The 25,000-nt window shown below is 46.0% G+C and overlaps 1 protein-coding gene across 1 annotated transcript in view; it reads left to right on the forward strand.

The window, feature by feature from the left end:
- TEC (tec protein tyrosine kinase) overlaps nt 1-17,698 on the forward strand; it is a 129,967-nt gene extending 112,269 nt beyond the window's left edge. Inside the window, exons 11-18 of the mRNA XM_075544370.1 lie at nt 409-542; nt 2,226-2,300; nt 4,558-4,729; nt 4,849-5,065; nt 12,467-12,531; nt 15,002-15,120; nt 15,225-15,382; nt 17,080-17,698. Coding sequence (XP_075400485.1) covers nt 409-542; nt 2,226-2,300; nt 4,558-4,729; nt 4,849-5,065; nt 12,467-12,531; nt 15,002-15,120; nt 15,225-15,382; nt 17,080-17,163 — 1,024 coding nt within the window. The 3' untranslated portion in view covers nt 17,164-17,698. The remainder of the gene's footprint in view (nt 1-408; nt 543-2,225; nt 2,301-4,557; nt 4,730-4,848; nt 5,066-12,466; nt 12,532-15,001; nt 15,121-15,224; nt 15,383-17,079) is intronic.
- The last annotated feature ends 7,302 nt before the right edge of the window (nt 17,699-25,000 follow it).

Raw genomic sequence — 25,000 nt, forward strand, 5'->3', positions numbered from 1 at the left:
TCACCAGAGGCACGTAAGCTTTGTCCCTGGGAGCACTACTCTGAAATGTGTTTTAGCAAGAGATGATTGGAAGGGGTGTGTCTTCTAGAGAGATCATGAACATGGACTTTGCACCTTTGTTTCATTTATCACTTTTAGTGGGGTAAGGAGCCATGTCCATGTTTGCCACAGGGGGAATAAAAGGCAATCTCTCGTTTGAGGTGCTCACCTGATGCTGCGGCTGGTAATCTTCTCTTTCACCAGCCAAGTCTGTTGCCGGTGAACAGTGTATGAAACCGTTCCTCCTGCTCATGTGGAAAGCAAAGTATACAAGAGCATGGGGCCAATAGCATTTATATTGGGAAACCTCTTAAGAAGCACGTTGAGTGATTCCAATTTAGTTCTGACACATTTTGTCTCTTGTTACAGAGAAGGGTCCTCGGGTTTCAGGCATTATCATATAAAGGAAACAACAACATCTCCAAAGAAGTATTACCTCGCAGAGAAACACGCTTTCAGTTCAATTCCTGAAATTATTGAATATCACAAGCACAATGCAGCAGGTGAGTTGTTAGAAATCGACTTCAAATTTAAAACTGTTTTGAAATAGTTGACCATGTCCCTGATAAACTCATGGTATTTAAAAACTAAACCAAAGCAAAAACACAAGTAGAGATAACATTTAAAAAAATTATGACCTCGCAGTGTAGCACCAATGAAACACACAATATTCCTCTGGTTCTTTGAGGCTTCCTCGCCCCCCACTATCATGACCCCAGTCCTGCCTTCCAGTTCTGGCTAGACCGGAGCATGTACACTGGTACAGATAGAGGTCGCAATACACGGAATCCAGGTCAGATAAACCCCTTAGGAACAGAAATGGGAGTAGTGCTAACAGGTGGGGGAAGAGGGGGAAGGAGGGGAGGAAGGAGGAGCAGATGGCAATGATGGACACGCAACAGTGCCCCACCCCCGGGGGGGCGGACAACAGAAACGTCGGTGAAGGGAGACAGTGGTTGGTGTAAGATATGAAAATAATAATAATTTATAATATATCAAGGGGTCACAAGGGTGTGAGGGAGGGAAAAAGAGGAGCTGATACCAAGGGCTTAAATAAAAAGTAAATGTTTAGAAAATGATGATGGCAGCATATGTACAAATATGCTTGATACAATTGATGTATGGATAGTTATAAGATCTGTACGAGCCCCAATAAAATGACTTTAAAAAAAGAGAGAGAGAGAGAAAATATGACCTATAAAAATATGTCAATTCAGAGAGCAGAGTCCTAGTCTTTATATCCTTCTGGTCCTCTGCTTCCCCACTCTGCACTTGCCTCTCCTCCTGCCTCCCTTTTTCCTAGCACTGTACATAGTAACTTCATCCCTAAGATATTCAAAATGCAACTTCATTGTTAAGGATTTTTCTACCTATGGCCCTGTGCTAGTCTGCATTCTCTAGGGAAGCAAATGCAGTGATGTATGTGTAAAGAATTTATATCCAGAAAGTAGCTCGCACAGCTGTAAAAGTGGACAAGTCCTATCTAATTCAAGACCATGGACCACGTGCTAACCTGGAGGGTTTTCCTGACTTTGTAGCTGCTGGTTCTGACAAACCAGGAAGCAGGAAGCTGATGGATGCAAGTCCAAGATTGGCGGGTCAGATATTAGATGCTGATGGTTCCTAGGGTCAGCAGACAATATGGCAGGCTGCTGGCTTAAGTCTTAAGAACCAAAGATTGATGTGGCAGATGCAGGATCCAGACCAGCAAGAAGAGACAAGCCTTGCCCCAGAGTCTGCTTAAATAGGAGCAGGCCACCCCCACCCCTAAGGAAGCATCCTTTCGACAGTAGTAGGGCTGTGGCCTGAGTAAGTTGGCTTCATTCCTCCCTAATCCTCTTACAACTGCTTTGCAGCCTACAGCAAACTCCATCATGGAGTTGATTATACTGTTAGGTCACTTCATGGGGGACTACCAGATCCAACTGCTGAGCCACTGAGAATCCTGGCTGAGCCAAGTTGACATAAAACCCAACTATCACAGGCCCCTTCTATCCCTTGCATAGATTTTGTTCCCACCCCCACATTCTTCTTAATGTCACAGCTAATCACTCTGTGTTGTGTTATACCTGGAAGGTGATCAGAAAACGAACAAGTGAATGAAGTTTAGATGCCTCTGTTTTCGTGAGGACCCATTCATAATGATAAAGAATGAACTCATCTGCAATCTTCGTTTTCTTTCCTAGGACTCGTCACAAGGCTGCGGTACCCAGTTAGTGTAAAGGGAGAGACCGCGCCAACAACTGCAGGCTTCAGCTATGGTAACTCTCATCTTATTGCTGCTTTGGCGAATGTTCCTTGACAAGAATTCATTGTCATAAGACAAATTCAGACATAGACTCTTACATGGGGAAACTTTTTTATTTGCATATTGAATGGGGTTTTATGTTGCATGATTATGCTTGCAGCTGTAGTAACCCAAAGATTTCTACTTTCATTATTCATAACCCAGTAGAAAATTGGCTGACAATGAAAATTAGCTTTATCATGTTACATCTAAATAAATCAAAGCTCTTCCTGGTTCTCAGCACCATTGTTGGATACGCACAGGGATACACAAGGAGGTACCCACCCCCCACCCCCGACCCGAAAAAATGGAATTTTTTCAAAGACGTGTTTAAACTTTTTTTCCAAAACAACCTTATCACATTCAAAGTACTCTCCATTACACTTAATATATTTGTCAAATTTGCAATTCCATTTGTGGAAACATTTTTCAAACTCATTCATTTGGATGGCTGACAGCAACTCCCTCATTTTTTTCTTCACCTCTTCTATGTCATCCAATCACTGTCCTTTCATGTCCTTCTTCATTCACGGAAATAATCAGACGTCCCACCGAGCGAGGTCAGGGGAATTAGGGAGTAAAAGAGCGGCATGCTGGGGTATTTTTTGCCCAAACTGGAGCACTGAGATGGCTGTGTGAGCAGCTACATTGTTGTGGTGGCAAAGCCAGTCCCCCGTCTGCCACCAATCAGGCCTTTTTTGGGTCTCACACTGTTATACAATCTATTCAGAACCTCTAAATAGAAGCCCTGATTCACATTCTGACCTGGTGGAATGAACTTGGAATGCACTATCCCCCTCTCATCACAAAAACAAGTGAGCATCATCTGGACATTTTATTCCACTTGGTGAGCTTGATTGAGGTGACCGTGACATTTTCCACCGGCTTGATTGATGTTTGCTTTTGGGGTTGTAAGAAGAGCACCGTGTCTAGTCGCCAGTAATGGCCTTGAAGAAAAAAGGCCGAGTCCTTTAGGAGCTGTTCCTTCAAAGCATGGCATGCTCCGCACTCTGCTTTGTGATCAGTCAGAACCTGAGGCACAAATTTTGCAGTGACCCTTCTCATTCCCAAATTTGTCATTAAAATGTTGCTGAACTAAGCTCCAAGATAGTCCAGAAAACTTCCCATCTCTTCAATGCTCCACTGTCATCCGTCTTTAAGCACACGTGGATGAATTTTGTGACATTTCATCCCTTCTGGAAATTGACCGATGTCCAGAATGACAAAGCTTGTCATCAATCAACTTTTCACCTTTTTGAAATGAGAGAACCACCTGTACACTTGAGGTTTTCCCAGAGCGCTGTCCTTGTAAGCTGTGTTCAACATCAGAACAATTTTGCAGCATTTTCCCTGAGCAGGAAACAAAAATTCACAGTCTCACACTGTTGTCTCAAATCGGTCATCACAAAAATGAGGTTTGAATGAAGCTGGTTTTATGAAAAAATTCACTCTCCCTAGAGAGAATCTTCCCAGATGATGCCACTGGGGGCACTAACTTGGAGAAGTTGCTAGATGTTCACCTAGATGGGAAAATGCATACTATGAAAATTACACTGTGGAGCGGAACTTTTTAATGTTTTTTTAAGGGGTTACCCCTTGTAAAGATGGATAGAATAGAGAAGCCATCCAACTCAATTATTGTTTTAGGCCAAAGCATTGTAAACAGCAGGTTAACTGATTGTTTCTGAGGTCCCTGGGTTTTGGTTCCAACCAACCAAAGGTGTGGTGGTTGGAGCCCCCCAGAAGTACCACAGAAGAAAAGGCTCGGTGATCTACATCCATGAAGATTTCAGCCAGGGACGCCATGTGCTCTGAACAGTTCTACCCTGTATCACATGAGGTTTCCAGGAGTTGGAATCGAGTCAGTGGCAACATGCTTGGTTTAGGTAAATTCCAATAGAATTTGAAACAACAGCGTAGAGAGAAGCGTGGTAGAGGAAGAAGTATCGATTTAAACCCCCCACCACATCAGGTACCATTAACTTTCAAGCAGTATTATTATTTGTCTACCGCGAAGCATTTTCGGTTCACTTGGTTGGGTGAGGAAAGCTGCAGTGGTGGACCGTCCGTCCCAGGGAGTGGAAAGCCATGCTTTGCAATTCAGGGTCAGGCTGCCGCTCTGTTCTGTGTCTCACTGATAATGGTATTATCCTACAACCTTGAGGTTGATCTTGGTCATGATTTCTTCCTTCCGACTGCGTTCTGATGAAATGTTATTTAATGTCTTACAGAAAAATGGGAGATTAACCCTTCAGAGCTGACCTTTATGAGGGAACTGGGCAGCGGGCTGTTTGGCGTGGTGAGGCTCGGCAAATGGCGGGCGCAGTACAAAGTAGCTATCAAAACTATCCGGGAAGGCGCCATGTGTGAGGAGGACTTCATAGAAGAAGCTAAACTGATGATGTGAGTCCCTATCTTCTCCACCCTCCCCTGCTCACATGGAAAGTGGTCCTTCCCCCGCTCATACCCCTGCCTGTCCCTCGTCCTGTAGTAACGCTCTACACGCACATCTTCCTTGCCAGGAAACTGACACACCCGAAGTTAGTCCAGCTCTATGGCGTGTGCACACAGCAAAGACCCATTTACATTGTTGTCGAGTTCATGGAAAGGGGCTGCCTCCTGAATTTCCTCCGGCAGAGACAAGGCCATTTCAGCAGAGACCTGCTGCTGAGCATGTGTCAGGATGTGTGCGAAGGGATGGAATACTTGGAACGGAACAGCTTCATCCACAGAGACCTGGTAAACCTCCCACCTTCCCATTCACCCAGTGCCTTCATGCTGTTGGGTCAACCGATGAATGGACTCCGATGGACTCATACTCGGGATTTTTCCTCCACAATATTTATTTTGAAACTTGTTATAGTCATGAGCTTATTATGGTTATGGCAAAAAATGATAAAATTTATATGGTTTATATCATTAATTATCACCAAGCAAGCTCCCCTGTATTTATCATCTGACCTCCCCGGGAATCTTGTGAGATGGCTAGTCCTAACAGGTCATATTCATCGAAGACTAGCTTCTGAGAAGTTCGATGATTTGCCTAAAGTGATAAGGTTGCATGTGACGCTTGGATAAAATCTCACACACTCTGAACAGAAACTTTAAGTGAATTCCTTTGGTCCATTTTTTTTTTTTCTCTTTTAATTAACTGTGGGAGAAAAGTTCTTTCCTGAAAATGTCAGAGGAAATTTTCAATGACAGGTTCTAAATGTTCTGTGACGGAGCAACTTCTTGATAGAATTCCGTTCTGTCTTCTGATAAACTATGGACCCGTCTTCCTCTAGAGCGGCAGCAGAGCTCTGGTTTAACCATCGCGCTAAGTGGGACATTGTTCCATGTTGTTTACGAGTATAAATTCATTTAACTCTCATAACCACCCTAGGCAGACCGAGCGTTCCCAGTGTACAGAAGAAATTGAGCCACCGTAGGCTAAAACAACTTGCTAATGGTCAAGTGAACTGTGGAACCCGGATGTGCACCCAGGAGTTGTCCCGAACTCCTATGCTATGCTGTGTCTTTGCTGAGAACGTCCCAAGGGGTTAAGCAGCTGGACTTGAAGTGACTGAGAGACTTGAAGTCCTTGGTGACAGAGTCCCTTTGGAGATAGCTAGCAAATCTCTGTCAGACGCTGCTTCCACTGTGGTACAATGGTGGGCTTTCAGATTGCTCTGCTCACAGAGGGTTGTCAGGGGAAAATTGTCTGGTTGGGACAGAGGACTTTGAAAAGTCAGGGACTCACTGTGTGTAGCACTAGTTGCTGCCATCATGCTCAGAGATGCCAAAGAACATCGCTGTCATGTTGAACTAAGCACCTTTCTCTTTGTACTTTTGAAAACCAGTTTTTTAAAATAAATAAATACAGGTCCATGTGAGTGTAGCAGACTACCCATCTACATAGACCATATCTTAAGGAAAGCTTTTTTTTTTCATTTTCAACTTTTTATTGCAAAGCTAACATAAAGTAAATGTTTAGGTAAATAAAATTTCACAAAATAATCACAAGCATTTAATAGCATAAAGGTATAAAATTGGAGACTAGTGCATGCACAAAATCTCCTTCATGATCTTGTAAGATTTTTTGCTTTTAAGGATGATAAATAGGATGTGCAGAACTTCTAAATTCTTTCACCCATGTTTCCTGTTGAGTTTAAGATTTTGTGTTATCTTTCTTGTTATGTTGTTGTTTCTGACTTAGTTTTATTTTTATCCACTTATTCATTCCCAGTGCCTTCCTTTTTCCCTATTATGATTTGGGAAATAATAACACTGAAATTAACAAGCAGTTGTTAATTCATTCAATTAGTGCTAATTAAGTACTTACAATTGCCCATAACCACAAGCCCAGAGGATACTAGATGAGTAAAGGACTTTGTAATATCTCCGTGCCGTGATATTGATATCACTATAGCAGTTGTGTATCGACTGTCCTTTTAAGAGCAATAAACAACTGAGTAGCACATCAGTTGGAATAGTTTGAGGATTATCTTTAGCATTTCCTATTGGTACCAGTGTAATTGAATGCGATACAAGATTCCCAAGTAACAGCAAAGTAGCTACTTGCTACTCAGGCTGTGTGGGTTGGAATTCACATAACAGAAGAACTCAAATGCACAGCGGCTTCCGCCAGGAGGAAGAATGTTTCCCTTGAACACCACACACACAGGGGAAGGATGGGGAGCTCCCTTTCCATAAAGATGCACAGCTGTAGAAACCACATGGGCAGGATTACTCTGCCTTATAGAGCCACTGTGAGTCAGGACCTAGTACAAGGCAGTGGGCTTTGCTTAGCATGTGCCCTGGGGTCACCAACAGTTCAGGCAAGAAGTCCGCAGGTTGAACTCCCCAGCTGTCTACGTGGGAGAAAGGCGTGCCAGCCAGCAGCCAGGGTTCTGTCATAACACACAGGGCAGCTAGCAGACTGGGCACAGTGGACTTTAAAGACCTCCTTAATCCAAACTTTATCCTGAGGGATCTGAGCTTCTTGGGCTTTTGTACCTCTGTTTCTTAACCTGCAACATAGGAGTGATGATGGACTTGCCCTCATTGTCATTGTTGTGATTTGCCCTAAAGTCAGTTCTGACTCATAGTGACTGCCCAACAGAACGAAACACTGCCTGGTTCTGTGCCATCCTCGCAACTGTCCCTACGTTTGAGACCGTTGTTGCAGCCACTGTGTCAATCCACCTGGTTAAGGATCTCCCTCTTTTTTCACTGCCTCTCTTACTTCTCTAAGCATGATGTCCTTTTCCAGGACAACATGTCCAAAGTATGTTGTCCCTGTCTCCAAGCAGCATTCTGGTTGGACTTCCGCCATGCTACTTTCAATAGTCTTCTCCAGCACCGTAATTCGATTGCATTGATTCTTCTTCTGTCTACAGTCGCCCATGTCCAACTTTCACACGAGGCGATTGAAAGCACCATGGCTTGTATCAAGCACATCCTCAAAGTAATGTCCTTGCTTTTCAACACTTAACAGAGGTCTTGGGCAGCAGATATTCCCAATGCAATGTGTCCTTTGTTCTCTTGACTGCTGCTTCCATGAGCATTGCTTGTGGATCCAAGCAAGATGATATCCTTGGCAACTTCCATCGTTTCTCCGTGTTTCCTGATGTTCCCTAGTGGTCCAGTGGTGAGGAATTTGGCCTTCTTGACATAGAGTTGTAAACCACAATGAAGACTGCGATCCCTGATCTTCATCAGGAAGGGCTTTTGTCCCTCCTAGGAGCAGAGGAAGCGAATGTGAAGGCCCTTTATAAACTCATGTATGAATGGGAAAACCTTTTATAAACTCATTTGAAGTGTCTCTCCAAAAAAAATCCTTCTGCATTTTTTAACAATAGGAACCCAATAAGGCAGAGCCATATGACACCCCAACTGGTTTGCTGGAATGAGACTCTATTGATTGGGAATTACAATGGCAATAATAATAATTTTTATTAAGACTTTTGTGAAGCTTGAATGAGGTAATACACATGTTTAGCTTAAGATAAGTGACCCCCACGTGTTAGCTGTTGCTTCTCGGTTACTATGGGTGGCACAGCTCAATGAATAATTAAATGAACTATTGAAGGACCCAGAATTGATCAAAAGTCTCTACATGTACACTTTCCATTTTGAATACATGTTCAGGGTTGTTTTATTTCATTTATGCTAGATTTAAAGTGTTATTACGCTTTTCGTAAATATAAACTGTCCTTTCGGGATGCATCGTTGTGAAGTAAGGGGAACTGAGGTGCTTAAAATTGCACTCATTATCATCGGTTGCCTTTAAAATAGGTTTGCTGTCCCCATTATATTAGGTTCCTAAGACTGCCATTGAAAAATGCCACAAGCTGGTGCTGGTGGCTTTTCGGAATAGAACCCAGGAGTTGGAAATTAGGGCTGACACAGGTTCTTTTCCATGTCTCTGTCCTAGCTTCCTGTTCAAGGCCAGAGGTCATTGGCATTCCTTGGCTTGTAGAAGCATCATCACATGATCCTGGTTTCTATGTCTCTGTATACATCTTCCTCTGGTATTCAGATACCAATCATATGAGAATAGGACCCACCTGTTCATTCATTCATATTTACCTAACTTATAACATCTCCAAAGGCCTTATTTCCAAACCGGCTCACACTCAAAGGCACAGGAGTTCACAGGTACACATACAAAGGTACTTCAATGTAACTCTTTAGGGAAGACCTAATTTAGTTGATTGATAACACCTACTTTATAGGTGAGGAGACTAACACGCAGGCCCATTAAGCAAGTTCTTCAAGATTGCATTACTAGTTTTTAGAATTAGGATCCAAAGACGGGACTTTTTTTTTTTTCACCCCACAGATGCCACACATCCCCCTGCCATTTCCGAGCAATTCATTTGTTAAGTTACTTCCCCACTTACACGGTGGTGGCAGGTGTTGCCACATCATCTGTGGCTACCAGGTTTACTCAGTCAACTTTTGAGATTTTCTGTAGAAAAAGTTCAACCGCAGATGTATGGATATAAGGAAAATGGCCTTGGTGATGCCTAGTTTTCCCTTCCCAAAACCCACAGAATGAACAATATGTGGTATTCCAGAGATTCTATGCCCCAGCCATACGTGGAGCAGCTTTTCCTGTTACCCAGGTGGAGAGGGATCGGGGATACATAATGTGTGGAAAGCCAGCAGGCATTTGCATAGGAAGGAGGTGAGGGCGATGAGGAGGGGCTCTTCAGGGAAATGATTTCTGCCCCAAACGTCAAGCTTCACTGACTGCTTCTAATGAAGTTCTCCGTATTCATCTGACCACGTTTTGGGTTCTGCTGCACAGATCTGTTTTATAGGCTGGTTGTTTGGGAGCCAATTATGAGTCTCAAAAATCCATTCGAGATTATGAAACCACCTGCTTATATGTTGTAAGACATCATCTTTCCCAAGGGGTCTTCTCTTTCCTCTAGGGATCCATCCACGTAATCCGAGTGCAGGGGCATGAAAACTTAAGGGAGACATTTAGTGTCTATAAAAGAGATGACATGAATTCGCCTGTCTTCTCAATCCCTGGTGAGGAATTGTGTGGGCCATCCAATGATGGCATTGTGGATGTCTGCACAGGAAGATGGAGGTGATCTAGGGAAGGACACTAGCTAGCTCTCTGGAGGAGAAGCTCTTAGAAGTGCAATGACCACAGAAAGAAATCACATTCTGAGCAGTCACAGAAGGATAAATATAAGCCACGAGTTATTGCTGAGGCTCCTAAACTTATTTGGCCCACCACATCCTTTTCATAAAAAAATATTACTCAATTCCTCCTTGGACAATTAAAAATATTGGTAGCTCATAATACAGAGTAAAATGCAGCCCCCCTGGATCATTCCAGCATTCCCAGGGGATGGCATTGGCCACTTTGGGAAACACTAGTTAATATATTTAAAATCTCACATCTGTTTTCTGATGTGAAGAAAGACCTGTCTTTTTACCAAACTATTTTACTGAGCCCTGCAACTTTAAGAAAGGGCCAAGAAGGTAGAAATCAAATAATATAGAACTGCATTTGACCAGTTCAGTAGAGTGTATTATAATGTGCTGAAAACATCAAAATGGCAAATCAAACTGTGTTTCCATGTCACTTATTTTTGGACTATTTGGGATCAATGTGACAATCACTAAGCAAAGCCTTTGAGTAAAAGATTGGTCATCCATGGCCTTCATGCTTGTGTGCCATGAACCTGGCTGAGGGAAAACCTGGATTAAGGACTTCAAGAAACTGAATAAAATAGTCAGATTCCTTAATACGGCTAGGACTGGAGGGGAAGTTGGGATTGGCTCTTCTGTAGAACATATATACTCAGGTGGGGACGGAGCATGATAATGGGACAGGAGGAAAGTCAAGGGAAATAGATAAAAGAGCTAGGAGGCAAAGGGCATTTATAGAGGTTTAGACAAAGACATGTACATATGCAAATATATATGACAATGGGGAACTAGATCTATGTGCCTATATTTATAGGTTTAGTATTAAGGTGGCGGAAGGACCTTGGGCCTCAACTCAAGCACTCCCTCAATGCATGAATGCTTTTTTCTATTAAATTGGTATTCTATGATGCTCACCCTTCCAACACAACCACTGAAGCCAAAGCAGGTGAACAGCAAATGTGGTGAAGAAAGCTGATGGTGCCCGGCTATCAAAAGATATAGCATCTGGGATCTTAAAGGCTTGAAGATAAACAACCAGCTATCTAGCTCAGAAGCAACAAAGCCCACATGGAAGAACACACCAGCCTGTGTGATCACGTGGTTCCAAAGGGATCGGTTACCAGACATAAAAAAACAAAAAAAATCTATCATTGGCTGCACACCTCCATGATACGATCACCGAAGACAAATGGATGCATAAGCCAATGTGGCGAAGAAAGCTGATGGTACCCGGCTATCAAAAGATAGTGTCTGGGGTCTTAAAGGCTTGAAGGTAAACAAGTGGCCATCTAGCTCAGAAGCAACAAAGCCCACATGGAAGAAGCACACCAGCCTGTGCGATCACAAGGTGTTGAAGGGATCAGGTATCAGGCATCATCAGAACAAAAAAATCTTACCAAAGTGAATGAGGTGGGGAGTGCGGAGTGAGACCCAAAGCCCATTTGTCGGCCACTGGAGATCCCCTCACAGAGGGGTCTAGGTTAGGAGATGAGTCAGTCAGGGTGCGATGTAGCACCGATGAAGAATACAGCTTTCCTCCAGTTACTAAATGCTTCCTCCCCTCTCGCCCACACCCGCAACTGTCATGATCCGAATTCTACCTTGCAAGTCTAGATAGAGCAGAGGTTGTACACTGGTGCATATAGGAGCTGGAGGCACAGGGAATCCAGGACGGATGATACCTTCAGGACCAGTGGTGTGAGGGCTGATACTGGGAGGGTAGAGGGAGAGTGGGTTGGAAAGAGGGAAACTTTTACAAGGATCTACATGTGACCTCCTCCCTGGGGGATGGACAACAGAAAAGTGGATGAAGGGAGACATCGGCCAGGGCAAGATATGACAAAATAATAATTTATAAATTATCAAGGGCTCATGAGGGAGGGGGGTAGCGAGGAGGGAGGGGGAAAAAAGAGGACCTGATGCAAAGGGCTTAAGTGGAGAGCAAATGCTTTGAAAATGATGAAGGCAAAGAATGTACAGATGTGCTTTACACAATTAATGTATATATGGATTGTGATAAGAGGTGTATGAGTCCCTAATAAAATGTGGTTTTTTTTAAAAAAGAACATATATACTATAGGTCTGACCATTGTGAAGGTGATGTAATACTTTATCGCAGGTAGAATTTCCTCATCTTGGTTTCTGCTCACTTTCAAGTGTGTATTGGAGTTGAGACAATTGTTGAAGATGGCATTTCCACACTCTGCAACTGTTGACAGGTAGCACCACAGTTAACATGAGGCATAGTGGTTACAAGTTGGCCTGCTAATTGCAAGGTCGGGAGTTTGAAATCACCAGTCAGTCAATTTTCAGCAGGAAGATGAGGTTTTCTGCTCCCGTGAATTTTACAGTTTTAGAAACCCACAGGGACAGTTCTGTAGGGTCGCTATGAGTCAGGATTGACTGAATGACAATGAGTAGCTATTGCAACTTTCTGTTATGATTCTTGAATCTTATAACTAATATAATATTGTCTTCCAGGCTGCCAGAAATTGTCTAGTAAACGAAGCAGGCGTGGTGAAGGTATCCGATTTTGGAATGGCCAGGTATGACCCAGGTTATGTGAGCATTGCCTGTAGATTTTTGCCTAACACTGGTGTGAGGCTCTGAGCTTCTCCGTGAAAGTACAGAAAGCATGAATTTCCCTCTGCCGTTGACATCAACTTCTTACCCCAGTTCCTGTTTAAAGAACCATTTTGAAAGTACATATGAGTTGTAGCTGTCATCTTTGTATAGGGAGAACCAATTCCTTTTTTCCTGCTACTTCGTGGGTTTTTTGCATAAAATATTAAAATAAATTAGGTTCTCAACATTTTGAAAATTTATTGCCGAATTTGTTCATTTTAACTGTTAGCTTGAGCATTTCTAAGATAAACAAGCTGTGTTGAGAAAGGAACCTGGTGGCGCTACGGGCTAGGCCTTGGGCTGCTAACTCTAAGGTTGGCTGTTCCAACCCACAAGCCACTCTGCAAGAGGAAGATGAGGCTGGCTGTGCCTGTCAAGATTTAAAAGTCTCAGAAACTGGGGAGGGAAAGGTGGGTGGTGGTGGTGGCAGTTCATTCTGTTTGATCCCTTAGGGCTGTTGTGACTCGAATCAATTGAATGGCAGTAACTTTGTTTCTTTTTCCTTCGTTGCCAAGATGAATAAATTCATTAAAATAGCCCAGTATGGACACCGGGATGTATATGCAGTTCTTCTCCACTAGGTGGCTGTATAGCCTGTTATAGACACTGCTTTCTGGTCTTCTTTCTCCCTGCTGTGGGATCCTTAGTTTTCCCAGAAGTGTGTTTGTGGGGAAAGTCCTTAGTGTGTCCATATCACATACTTTTATTCTCCTAACTTTTAAATCTTAACAGAGGATTCTGGGGGAAAAGCCTTTAAAAACTACTTAGTTTGTCCTTTGTAGGAGAAAGCCCATTCACTCATCCATAATCTTCCAGTACCTTTTATGTACCCAGGGGCCCACAGGCAACTAAGGAAGCTTGGATGCAGGAGGAGGCAGAAACCCAAGACCTGAAAACATAGTTTTAAAAAAGTAGATAGTGATATATGGTAAGGGCTGGGGTGGGAGGCAGGGTGGGGCGGGCAGGATGATGTGATAGAGCAGTGATCTACAGGCCAGATCTGGTCCACCTCTCCTTTTTTATACTGCCTGTGACCCAGCCCTTGTGACCCTGTTGGGTAAGCATTGGACTGACTGCTCACTGAAAGATAAGCTGTTCAAACCCATCAACTGCTCTGTGGGATAAAACTGAGGTTATCTGCTCCGGCCAAGATTTACAGCCTCAGAGAACCTAAATAAGGTCGCTTTGAGTTGCGGTTGACTCAGTGGCAGTGGGTTGGGGTTTTGCGTTTATTATATATTAACTTAAAATGGACATGGATACATAAAGACATCCCTCATGTAAATACTGAAAATGTATAGAGAGGGCTGAAGTCCACTACCTTTTGACCCTAATCTAGGAGAACCCAGACGTAACCTCTGATAATCGGGTTATGTGCATCCTGTATTCTGTCTGTAGAGAAGAAATAGACCAGAACCAACCTCACTGCCATTGCGTTCACGCTGACTCACACCGACCCCACACAACAGGGCAGCGCTGTCGCCGTGGGTCTCCAAGACTGGAACTCTTTGCAGGAGTACGAAGCCTCCTCTTTCTCCCTCAGAACAGCTGGTGGTTTCAAACTGCTGACCTATGGCTCAGCATCCCAACTCGCAACCATGATGCCACCTCTGTACTGTTATTGTGAATGTGTGCAGCAGGGACAGCGATGCCACAGTGCAGACAGATATGCTCTCCCATCCACTTAAGGGACCCTGATGGCACAGTGGGTACCCAGTGGGCGGCTAACTGCATGATCAGCCCTTTGTACTTACCAACCCCCCTGAGAAAAAAAGACGAGGCTTTCTACTCCTGTAAAGATGTACCGCCCCAAATACCCTAGTCACGCTGAAGTCAGGGGCTTGGGGCTTTGTTTTCCTATCTGCCATGTGCTTTGTTTACATGCTGTCCTTTTCAAGTGGTGCAGCCTGACTTTCTCCAGAGCTTCGACACCACTTCCTCTAGGGCAGCTCGGCTACAGAGGCTTTGCGTATTGAACTTGGGAGTAAAGTTGTGTTTGAAAGAGCAAAGCGACTCTCACTCACTCACTCTAATTCACTCACTCACTCTCACTAATTCACTCACTCTCTCACTCACTCACTCTCTCACAATTAAAAAAAAAAGAGCAAAGCTTGCTCACAAGGAAACTGTGCAAGCACTTACTGCAGTGTGCCTCTGATGTTGTGTGTGTGTGTGTTTGAGAGAGAGAGAACTTCAAGTGTAGCTACGGGTGTGTCGATGTATCCTCCACATGCACTTAAAGAAAGCTGAGAGGAAGATTGAAATCAAACAGGTGTGGCCGCAGAGTTAAACACGCCGCTTCCACCGGATGCCCGCCAGTGGGAGGGAGGAAAACCACGCAAGAGCGTGTACACCTGTACGCAGTATAACCCCTGGCGTGTGTCCCTCTAGGTACGTGCTAGATGACCAGTACACTAGCTCCTCGGGAGCCAAGTTCCCTGTGAAGTGGTGTCCACCCGAGGTGTTCAACTACAGCCGCTTCAGCAGCAAGTCGGACGTGTGGTCGTTCGGTATGTCCCGTTCCCCGTGTGCCCCCCCCACGTCCCCCGTCCCCTGTCCCCCGCGGCTCGGAGGAAGCGGGTGTGCCACGGGCTGACCGTGGCCTTGTTTCTAGGTGTCCTCATGTGGGAAGTATTCACTGAAGGCAAAATGCCCTTCGAGAAGAACACCAACTATGAAGTGGTCACCATGGTGACTCGAGGCCACCGACTCTACCGGCCCAAGTTGGCGTCCAAATATGTGTACGAGGTGATGCTGCGGTGTTGGCAGGAGGTATACTGTTTCCTTCGTGCATTCTCACTTTGACAGGGAGGGATCTGGGCTTGGGAGATGGGTGGTCCAGGTAGAGTTTGTACCGTTTACTGAGTGGGCATGTGTTTCGTGGCCGTTTCAAACTGGGCAGGAGTCTTATCCTATCAACTCTGCTCTGAGAAACAAAGGAAACATGGGAAACGCTAGCGATTGCTTCCGTCAAGAAGGGGCTGCTCTACTCCCAAATGCGAGGCAGGCCCCACTGGCCGGGCTTACGGCTCTTCTTTTCTCATTGTCTCTCCTACGGCACTGGAGGACCACTCTGGGATCAGGGAAGATTTTTTCTTTCTAGACCCCAACTTCCTTCGGTGTTGCTTCTTACAGTCTTCTTACCTCATAGAAGGTACTAGAGACGCAAATGACTTTTAAAAGTTCATGATAGTCACACACTGTAGTAAGACAGCACTGACTGTCTGAGTTCCATGTGTTATCTGATTTAATTCCCCAGATCTCCCTGTGTGGGCAGGAGCGCTCCCTGTGACAGTGCGCTCAGGGAGGGGACGAGGCTCTGAAGCTTTGTCTTGGACAGTGGTTGTTTAGCTAGAGAGCAGCAGAGGCCTGCCTGGCCCCAGAGCCCCTGCTTTCAGTGACTCATTAGAAAGACACCCTCCCCCCCCACGCACCCCCCAGCACATCGGGTTGGGCAGTCCCAGGCAGGAAGCCGCATGCGGGAAAGAGAGCAGTGAGAAGCCAGCTGAGAGGACAGGAATAAGCATGGCCTAGTGTACCAGAAGGGGGCTTGGTGCGACAGAAAGCAAGAGCGCCCTGCGGCTGGGGTGGGAAATCAGGCGGGTAAAGCGTGGGAGAAAGGGAGGATGCATGAGCAGGGCTGGATTCGGCTTTGTTCCTTCCAAATGTTTCTCGTGGTTCAAACTCACTCCACATGCTACAGAGAGTCACTTGCTGCTTTGGGACCGGAGCATGCCAATGTCCCCACGGGGCCTATCTCATCCACACGTGTGAGTAGACCGCTGGGTGGATCTTCCTAGCTTCCTGCCACGCTGATCTCTCTTCCCTGCTCCCCAACCCAGTCAAGCTCCCTACCAAACACAGCCAACCCAGTGGTCGTCTGACCCATTCAGACTCATGGTCAACCCACGTGTGGCCAAGTGGAACTGCCCTCAGGGGAGATTTTTGTTTTTTAACAGTTTAGTGTGTTGTCAAGAATAGTCACAGCAAAACACACCAGTTCAGATAACTCAGTGGCCTCTCCTGCCCTCTGAGAGCGGTACAACCTTCCCATGCTCTTTGCCCTGTTCCTCTCTTTTCATCGAAGCCCCCTGCCCACCAGGGGTTGCTTATCAAATATTTCCAGTTGCCGCTGGGAATTGGATCCCACCTGGAACACTCTTCAAAGAGCATCCTGCTGCAGGCAGACCATTTTGTATCCGTCACACTGCACGATGGTTGGGTTTTAAGGAGCTGCCAGCCTCCCGTGGGGTTTCCCAAGCTGTGAACATGCAGAAGCAGCTTACCAGGATACACTTGCCCGGCATTTCTTGGTAGATTGGAATTGCTGCCATGTTGCTTAGCATGTGTCCCTGTCAGGCCCAAAACACTGAGCCCCTCGCTGGAGCGTGCTGTGCCAGCTAGAACCAGGAGAGAATGGGGGGATCGACTCTGGGACCCACCACTTCTCTTTGATTTCTGAATTGCAGAAGCCAGAGGGAAGACCTACCTTCGAGGATTTGCTGCGGACGGTGGATGAACTGATTGAGTGTGAAGAAACATTTGGAAGATAGAGGAGTGGTGTGCGGCCCCCTGATTGAAGAGCATGAGGAAGAAATGGTGCTTCGGTTTTGTTTGTTTTAATTTACTCTGCACCCGAGTACGCAGATGGTTTTACTTACAACAGGGTAACACTTGAAGCAGTCTCTTCCAGACGAACTTTGAAACGGAATCCTCCAGACGATAGAGACGCTGTCTGAGAAATGGTGATTCAAACCCTGCACTTTTATTCATTCCATAGACACTTGAGTGGCCAGTAGGTGTCAGGTGCTATGCCCAGGCTCCAAGGTTTGCCCAATTTAGGGCTGCACCTTGGGCTGTGCCAGCTGGTGCCAGTTTCGGGGGTGGGGGGGAGGAAAGCGTATTAGAGCCATGTTCCTGAAACCCTCTCCTCCTTTGACTTCTGCAGAAATCTGGGCCTGGGCATTGTCTAGCATGTAGCTTCTGCTTCTATGAGGAGCTCACCTCAGATAAGCACCCATGTTTTATTTTGAAACCATCTCTGTTTTCAAGATTACTGCTAGTATTACATTGACAAATGTCTGTATGCTGTACATGTTGTAAATATATATAGTATATTAAAGTTATATATTTATAAGAAACATGGGCTGTCTCTTAATTGAAACTTTCAGTTCTGTAGTAGACCAGCGAACCCACCTTCTTAGGACTGAGGACTGGGACTGATTGCTGGGGATCCTTTTCCTCTCGGGGACAAATATTCCTTACTGAAGTGAAAGGGGGCTGGACCTTTCTTCCTTCAACACCTTCACCTCATTCTGGTGGGGGATGTTATTTGGGGATGCCTGTCGAGCCGAAGGGAGTCCTTGAGTGGCACAAATAGTCGACTTGTTTTGCTGCTCATTTAAACTTTGGAAGGTCAAGCCCACCCAGAGACCCTTTGGAAGCAAAGCCTGGGATCTACATCTTACACAGCTAGCTGCTGCAAACCCTGCGGGCACAGTTCTACTCTGACACTCCTGGGTGACCGTGAAGGGAAACTGAGTGGCCGCTGGTTTTGTTCCTGGGTGGTTGTGGTGCAGAAATGACTTGGAATGGCCTTTGAGACTCCCACCAGATGATTGGGTGGGACCATGCAAACAAACTGTGTGAAACACCAAGAGAGAGGATTAGTGGGTATAAGAAGGAGACATCTCAGAACCAGGAGGAGAGAATCCCAGGGACTATCAAGGAAGAAGAGGGACCAGAGGACCTTGTTCTTGTGAGATTCCTGTCCAAAATGATGGAGCGAGCAGAGGCCATGCCACAAGAGACCAGGGCCACCAGAGCAGAGAGCCACAGGGCTGGGGGACCAGAGACCATGAAACCATAAGGCTGTGAGGCTGACTAGAAGGTGGGCTTTCTAGCCCGTGGAACAAGGGGAAGGCCAAGGCACCATGTGGCTGAAAGATTGGGAACCAGAGTGACCTGCAGCTGTTGGCCAAGGGCAGGCTCTACTGTGGACCCAAGACTGTATCCTTCACGTTTTATAATCCTGACTGCAGTAACCTGTTCACTTCCCTAATAACATCCCATAATCATGAGTATTATCTGTAAGCTATGTGTGGCCATTGCAATGGATTATTGAAATCGGCAGACACATCGAATGAGTGGGATGGAAAGTTGGTGTCAGGACAGAGTAAAAGGCAGATGGAGGGTGGTAGCGTGCTTGTCATCTGCTTTGTGGTAATCAACCTTGGACTAGCGTGGAGAAGGGATTCTCTTTCTCCCCACTGAAGCCGAGGGGAGGTCAGATGTGGCCTGTCCGTCAATCCCTCAGTGGTGCAAGCAGTTCATGTGTTCAGCTGGTAACTGAAACATTGGAGGTTTGAGCCCAGGAGCTCCTTGATGATCTTCTGGAAAGCTTCCTGGGAAACGCATTGTGCTAGTCCGGGAAGACTAGAGAAACAAGCCCGTAGACCCTCGTGTATAAGAAAGAGCTTTGTGGGAATAGAGGGAAGACTTAGGAGGCAAAGGACATTCATGAAGGTCTAAGTACAGGCATGTACATATGTAAATATATTTATATATGACAATATGGAAATAGATCTTGTACATATATGTTAAGTATTAAGGTAGCAGACAGACATTGGGTCTCTACTCGAGTACTCCTCAATGCAAGTACACTTTGTTCTAATAACCTGACCTTCTATATGCTCACCTTTGCAACGCTATTGCTGAAGACAAAATGGGTGCATAAGCAAATGTGGTTGTGTTAGTTTGGGTACACTAGAGAAACAAATTCATTGATGCTCATATGTATATATGAAAGAGATTTATATACAAGAGTAATTGAATATTGAGAAAACATTCCAGCCTAGTCCATATCAAATCCATAAGTCCAATATTAGCCCATATGTCCAATACCAATCTATAAAGTCCTCTTCAGACTCATGAAATACATGCAGTGCTGCCAAATGTAGGAGGAGGATCACAGGTGGGAAGTCCTGTGGGTCCAGTGGCACTGTAAGAATCTCAGCACTGGCAGGGGTTTCCATGTGGCTTCAGCAGCACCCAGGCTGCATCAGAGTAGGTCCATGTGGCTTCTCCTCAGGGATATCTTGCAGGGAGTCAGGCTTGTCAGTAGAGAGTCTCTAAGGGAGTGAGCCAAGAGAGAGAAGTATCTCCAGCCTCCAAGGTGGAAGAACAGGAGTTCCCAGAATTCTCAGAAGGCCATGCCTCCCCAGACGCCTCATTGGCTATATCTTGATAGACAGGCCAGACTCTACCCCTTCACTCATAATCCTCTCAAATTGACACCAGATTATATAGCTACCACAGTGGTGAAGAAAGGTGATGGTGCTGGCTATCAAAAGATATAGCATCTGGGGTCTTCCAGGCTTGAAGATAAACAAGCGGCTATCTAGTTGAGAATAACAAAACCCACATGGAACAAGCACACCAACCCGTGTGATCATGAGGTGTTGATGGGATTAAGTGTCAGGCATCAAAGACCCAGAACAAAAAAATCATATCATTGTGAATGAGGGGGAGTGAAGAGTGAAGAGCCAATGCCCATCCCTAGACAATTGGACATCTCCTTACAGAAGGGTCACAGGGAAGAAAGGAGCCAGTCAGAGTGCAGTATAGCACCAATAAAACATGCAACTTTCCTCTAGTCCTTTAATGCTTCCCCACACACACCGGCCCACTATCATAACCCCAATTCTACCTTACAAATCCAGCTAGACCAAAGAATGTACACTGGTACAGATAAGAGCTGGAAACACAGAGAATCCAGGACAGATAAAGCCCTCAGGACCAATAATGAGAGTAGAGATACCAGGAGGGGAAGGGGAAGGTATCAGGGGGTAGAAAGGGGGAACCGATCACAATGATCTGCATATAACCCTCTCCCAGGGGGGTGGACAACAGAAAAGTGGGTGAAGGGAGACAGCGGTTATTATAAGATATGGAAAAAATGATAAATTATCAAGGGTTCATGAGGGAGGGAGGTTGGGGGAGGGGAGGGAATGAGCTGATACCAAGGGCTCAAGTAGAAAGAAAATGTTTTGAAAATTATGATGGCAACATATGTACAAATGTGCTTGACACAATGGATGGATAGATGGATTTTGATAAGAGCTATAAAAATTCCCAATAAAATGATTTTTTAAAGAAAGAGCTTTATATAAAAGAGTAATTGTATATTGAGAAAACATCCCAGCCCAGTCCAAATCAAGTCCATAAGACTGCTTTCAGCCCATATGTCTGATACCAGTCTGTAAGTTCCTCTTCAGATTCACGTAACACATGTAGATGTTGAATGCAGGAAGATCACAGACCAGTGGGTGGAAAGTCTTGTGGATCCAGTGGTGGTGGATGTATCTCATGCATGAGTCTCCACATGGCTCCTCCAGCTCTAGGGCTCTGGCTCCTTCAGCATAGCTCCATGTGGCTTGTCATCATGAATAAGAAGCAGAGTGTGTATCTGGCCTCCAGCTATTTATCTCCTTCACACCTCCAAATGAGGTCATCAAGCTGCGAACTGATTGACAGGCTAGACTCCACCCATTTGAAAGTTGACAGGAGATTATGTAACTGCCACAACCATGTTCCACAATGGAGCAGTTTCACTCTGGCACACACAGGAACGGCGTGGGTTGCAGTTGACTTGGCCATGATTAGAACTGGATCCCTCTAAGGTCCCAACTTGTGCACATTTGGGCTAAATGATCCTGCCATATGGTCCACAGCTAATTGGCATGGAGTAGCAAATTGAAGTAGGGGAAACCAATCCGATTCTACTCTCAAGCCAGGGTGCAGATGCTATCTAGTTGGCAGTACTGGACTCGAGCGGAGCTGAAGCACCAGGTGATGCTAGCAGCAAAGACTGCCCCACTGCAGGCGAGACACAGGAGCACCTGCAGTTGTGACTGAGCATAAACTATGGTTATAGAGAGCAGCCTTCTGGGAAAAGAGGAAAATGGAGCTGATGCCCAGAAGGAGAGAACAGAGAACCCGAGTGGTGTAGTGAGCAGCCTCCATGTTGCTTTTTAGGAGAATGGATTTTAGAGCCACAGGATTGTCCCTGGTAGCCTCACAATAGACCCTTGTGGAGTTGGTGTGGGGATCTAAGCCTTGCTAATCCTCACTTGAAACACCCGCTGAATTGGAGCCTTTGTTGTTCTTTCATGAGCCCCAAAGACACACAGCGCATCGTCAAATGCCGTTTGCATGGAGTCGATGCTAACTCATGGCAACCCTTTAAGACGGGGTAGAACTGCTCCCTCTGAGACAGTGACTGTTTATGGGAGTAGAAAACTTGGTCTTTCTCCTGAGGAGCAGCTGGTGGTTTCAAACTGCTGACCTTGCAGTTAGTAACCCAACACATAACCATCACACCACCAGGGGTCCATTATCAACTCCCGAGAAAACCAACACACCAAACTCGCTGCCATCAGGTCAATGCTGACTCATAGCGACCCCTGTGGGTTTCCGAGACTAACTTTACGGGAGTAGAAAGCCCAGTCTTTCTCCCTCAGAGCTGCTGGTGGTTTCAAACTGCTGACTGTGCAGATCACAGCCCAGTGCGTAGCCACTACACCACCGGGGCTCCTTTATCAACGACAGAAGCCGTTCATTGTCTAACACACTCTTCTTGGTATTGTGTAGGGACCCAAAAAAGACAGTTCCAGCCCTCTGGCTGCTGCCTGGTCTCCCCTGAGCTGTGGGTGCAGCGTGTTCTTGGAAGCTGTTAGCAGAGAGGAAGCTGCTCTGGGGGCTGGCTGCCTTCGCGGTCACTAGAAGGACCGCCGCTTCCCTCTGGGCAATCGGGAGCCTGTGCATCAACACCCACCCTGCTGAGGGGCCAGCTTCCTGCTCCCTTGTATGCCTGCACTCATGACCATGGAGTCAATTCCCACCCGAGGAGACCCTATAGGACAGTTTACTGCCCCACAGGGTTTCCAGGGATGAAGATCTTTATGGGAGCAAAAGGCCTCATCTTTTCCCATGGAGCAGCTGGTGGGGGCAAACTGCCAACTGGTGGTTTGCAGTCCAGTGCTCAACCCAGTGTACCACTAGGGCTCCTTATTGCCCCTTAGAGTGGAAAAAAATAACACATTTACCCTCACTCGGGCCACAGCCTGATGGTTACCTCATCTTCCAGTTTAGCTGTCTCGCATCACAAAAACACATGCACCTTTTCACTGAATTATAGCTCACGTAGGACGCTCTGCCTGGGTATCAGGAACTGGCTTTCCTACCACCTTAGGCCGCTAACCACAATATTGATGAGTCGAACCCACCAGCCACTCCACGAGAAGAGTTACCGTCTGGGAATGCCACAGGGGCAGCTCTACTCTGTCCTATAGGGTCGCTATGAATTGGAATTAACTCAGTGGCAGTGAGTTTGAAGTGATGTTTACAATAAAGAGAAGCTATAGCCCTTGCCCTAGCAGTCACTGTAATTTTGTTATTCTCAGATATTACCTGGCAACATTCATAAATGCTTCCTAAAGAAATTCTGTAATTCTTTCATGCACTGCCATCAAATTGAGGTCGGCTCTCAGCGACCTAACAGAGCAGGGTAGGACTGCCCCTGTGAGTTTGCAGCTGGAGACACTTCCGGGGAATAGAAAGCCTCATCTTTCTCCCGAAGAGCAGCTGGTGGTTTCGAATTGTTTCCCTTTTGGTTAGTAGCCCAATGCATAACCACGATGCCACCAGAGCACCTACAAATATTTCTGTAGAAGGTACAAGAACAGGAAAAGGGCTGGGGCTAGACGCAGACCCATCTGTTCCAGAGGACGCCTGCTCCAGAGGTTGTCTGGGCAGAGCGTTACAGGAGCAGAGCGCCAGACGTTTCCTCCATGGTGGTGCTAGGCTGTCTCGAGCTGCCAGCTTTTAGTGGGATTGTTATGGTTGGTGGTTCTCTATTTGGGGCCATGCCCCAGTCACCCCTTAAATGTATGTTAGTAGGTTGGCTTTTCTACCCACAAAATAAAAAGCTCTCTGATTTGGAGCCCTGGTGGCACTGCCAGTCTAAGTATTATGCTGCTAACACCAGGTTGGCAGTTTGAACCCACCAGCCACTCTGAGGGAGAAAGGTGAGGCTGTCTGCTCTTGGAAAGATTTCAAACCCATCCAGTCAATTCTGACTCATACTGACCCTGCAGAACTGAGCAGAACTGCCTGGTGAGTTTCTGAGACTGTAATCCTTGTCGAGAGTAGAAAGCCTCATCTTTCCCCTCGGAGCTGCTAGTGGTTTTGAACTGCTGACCTTGTGGTTAGCAGCCCAACACGTAGCCACTATGCCACCAGAGCTCCTTTATATCCGGAAAACCGACATAGGATGGCTATGAGTTGGAATCGACTCAAAGGTAATGAACTTAGTTTTGTATTTTGTAATAAAGTCCCAGGAGTGTCCGTGTAAACAAGAGGGCAGCATATTGTAGCTCCCGTCCTACTAAACACTGTGCGGCCTGAGGCACACCCCTCCCCTTTCTGTGCCTCCATTTCCTCCTCTGCGGAGAGAGGGCACTTGGAGTTGCTGGGCTTTCAGCTCCCTCTTGGCTTCCAGTGGCGTGATCCCTTGAAAGAGTGCGTCTTGGCGTCACTGGGGCCGTGCGAGAAGAGGAACTGTGCAGCCCTCCTCTGGCAGTAAATGGAGGCCCGTGGCGCTTCCTCGCCCAGGCTCTGGCTTCTCATTCACACACTGCTCTTGAGGTTTCTAGAACCGGAAAATGGGTGGGGTTAACTTTGCCCGTGAGAAACGTCTTGGGTGAGCTATGATTTCAGTTTGTGTGTGTGTGTGTGTGTGTGTGTGTGTGTGTGTGTGCACCTTGAACACTGCTGAAGAGGTGAGGACTGCCGAAGGCTCCCGGCAGAGAGCAGCCATGATTCTTTCCTCCTGTAAGTAAGATGAGCTTTGCCATTTCTTTTCAACTGGTGTGTGTGTTAGTGCAGGCCACCCGGCCAGAGGACATTATGTCTACGGTGTGGGCTGCTGAAAGTCTGAAGGCCTGCGCCCAGAGAGTGTGCTGGGGCTCTGCTTACTTGGTCCTATTATTATTTTTCACCCTTGGTGGTAACACAGTTGCACTTTTGTGAAGGTTTTACCTTGAGAGCACAAAACAAAACAGAAGGTTGATGTCTCGGTGTCCGTGCAGGCCCCAGCAGTTGGACAGGTGGATGTTTTCACACGCTATGGAGGGCAAGGGACTCAGTTCTGAAGGTCAGGAGACCAAATCCTCCTTCTGGGAGATTCTCTCTGTGGACTAACTATTATGGACTGAACTTTCTCCAACCCCCCCCCCCAATTCTTCCCTCACCCAAAAATATATGTTGTAAATGGTAACCTCTATGCCTGTGGATAGGAACCTATTTGGGAATGGGTTGGCTTTGTGCTCT

Source organism: Tenrec ecaudatus, chromosome 3 (assembly GCF_050624435.1).
Source record: "Tenrec ecaudatus isolate mTenEca1 chromosome 3, mTenEca1.hap1, whole genome shotgun sequence".
Lineage (NCBI taxonomy): Eukaryota > Metazoa > Chordata > Mammalia > Afrosoricida > Tenrecidae > Tenrec > Tenrec ecaudatus.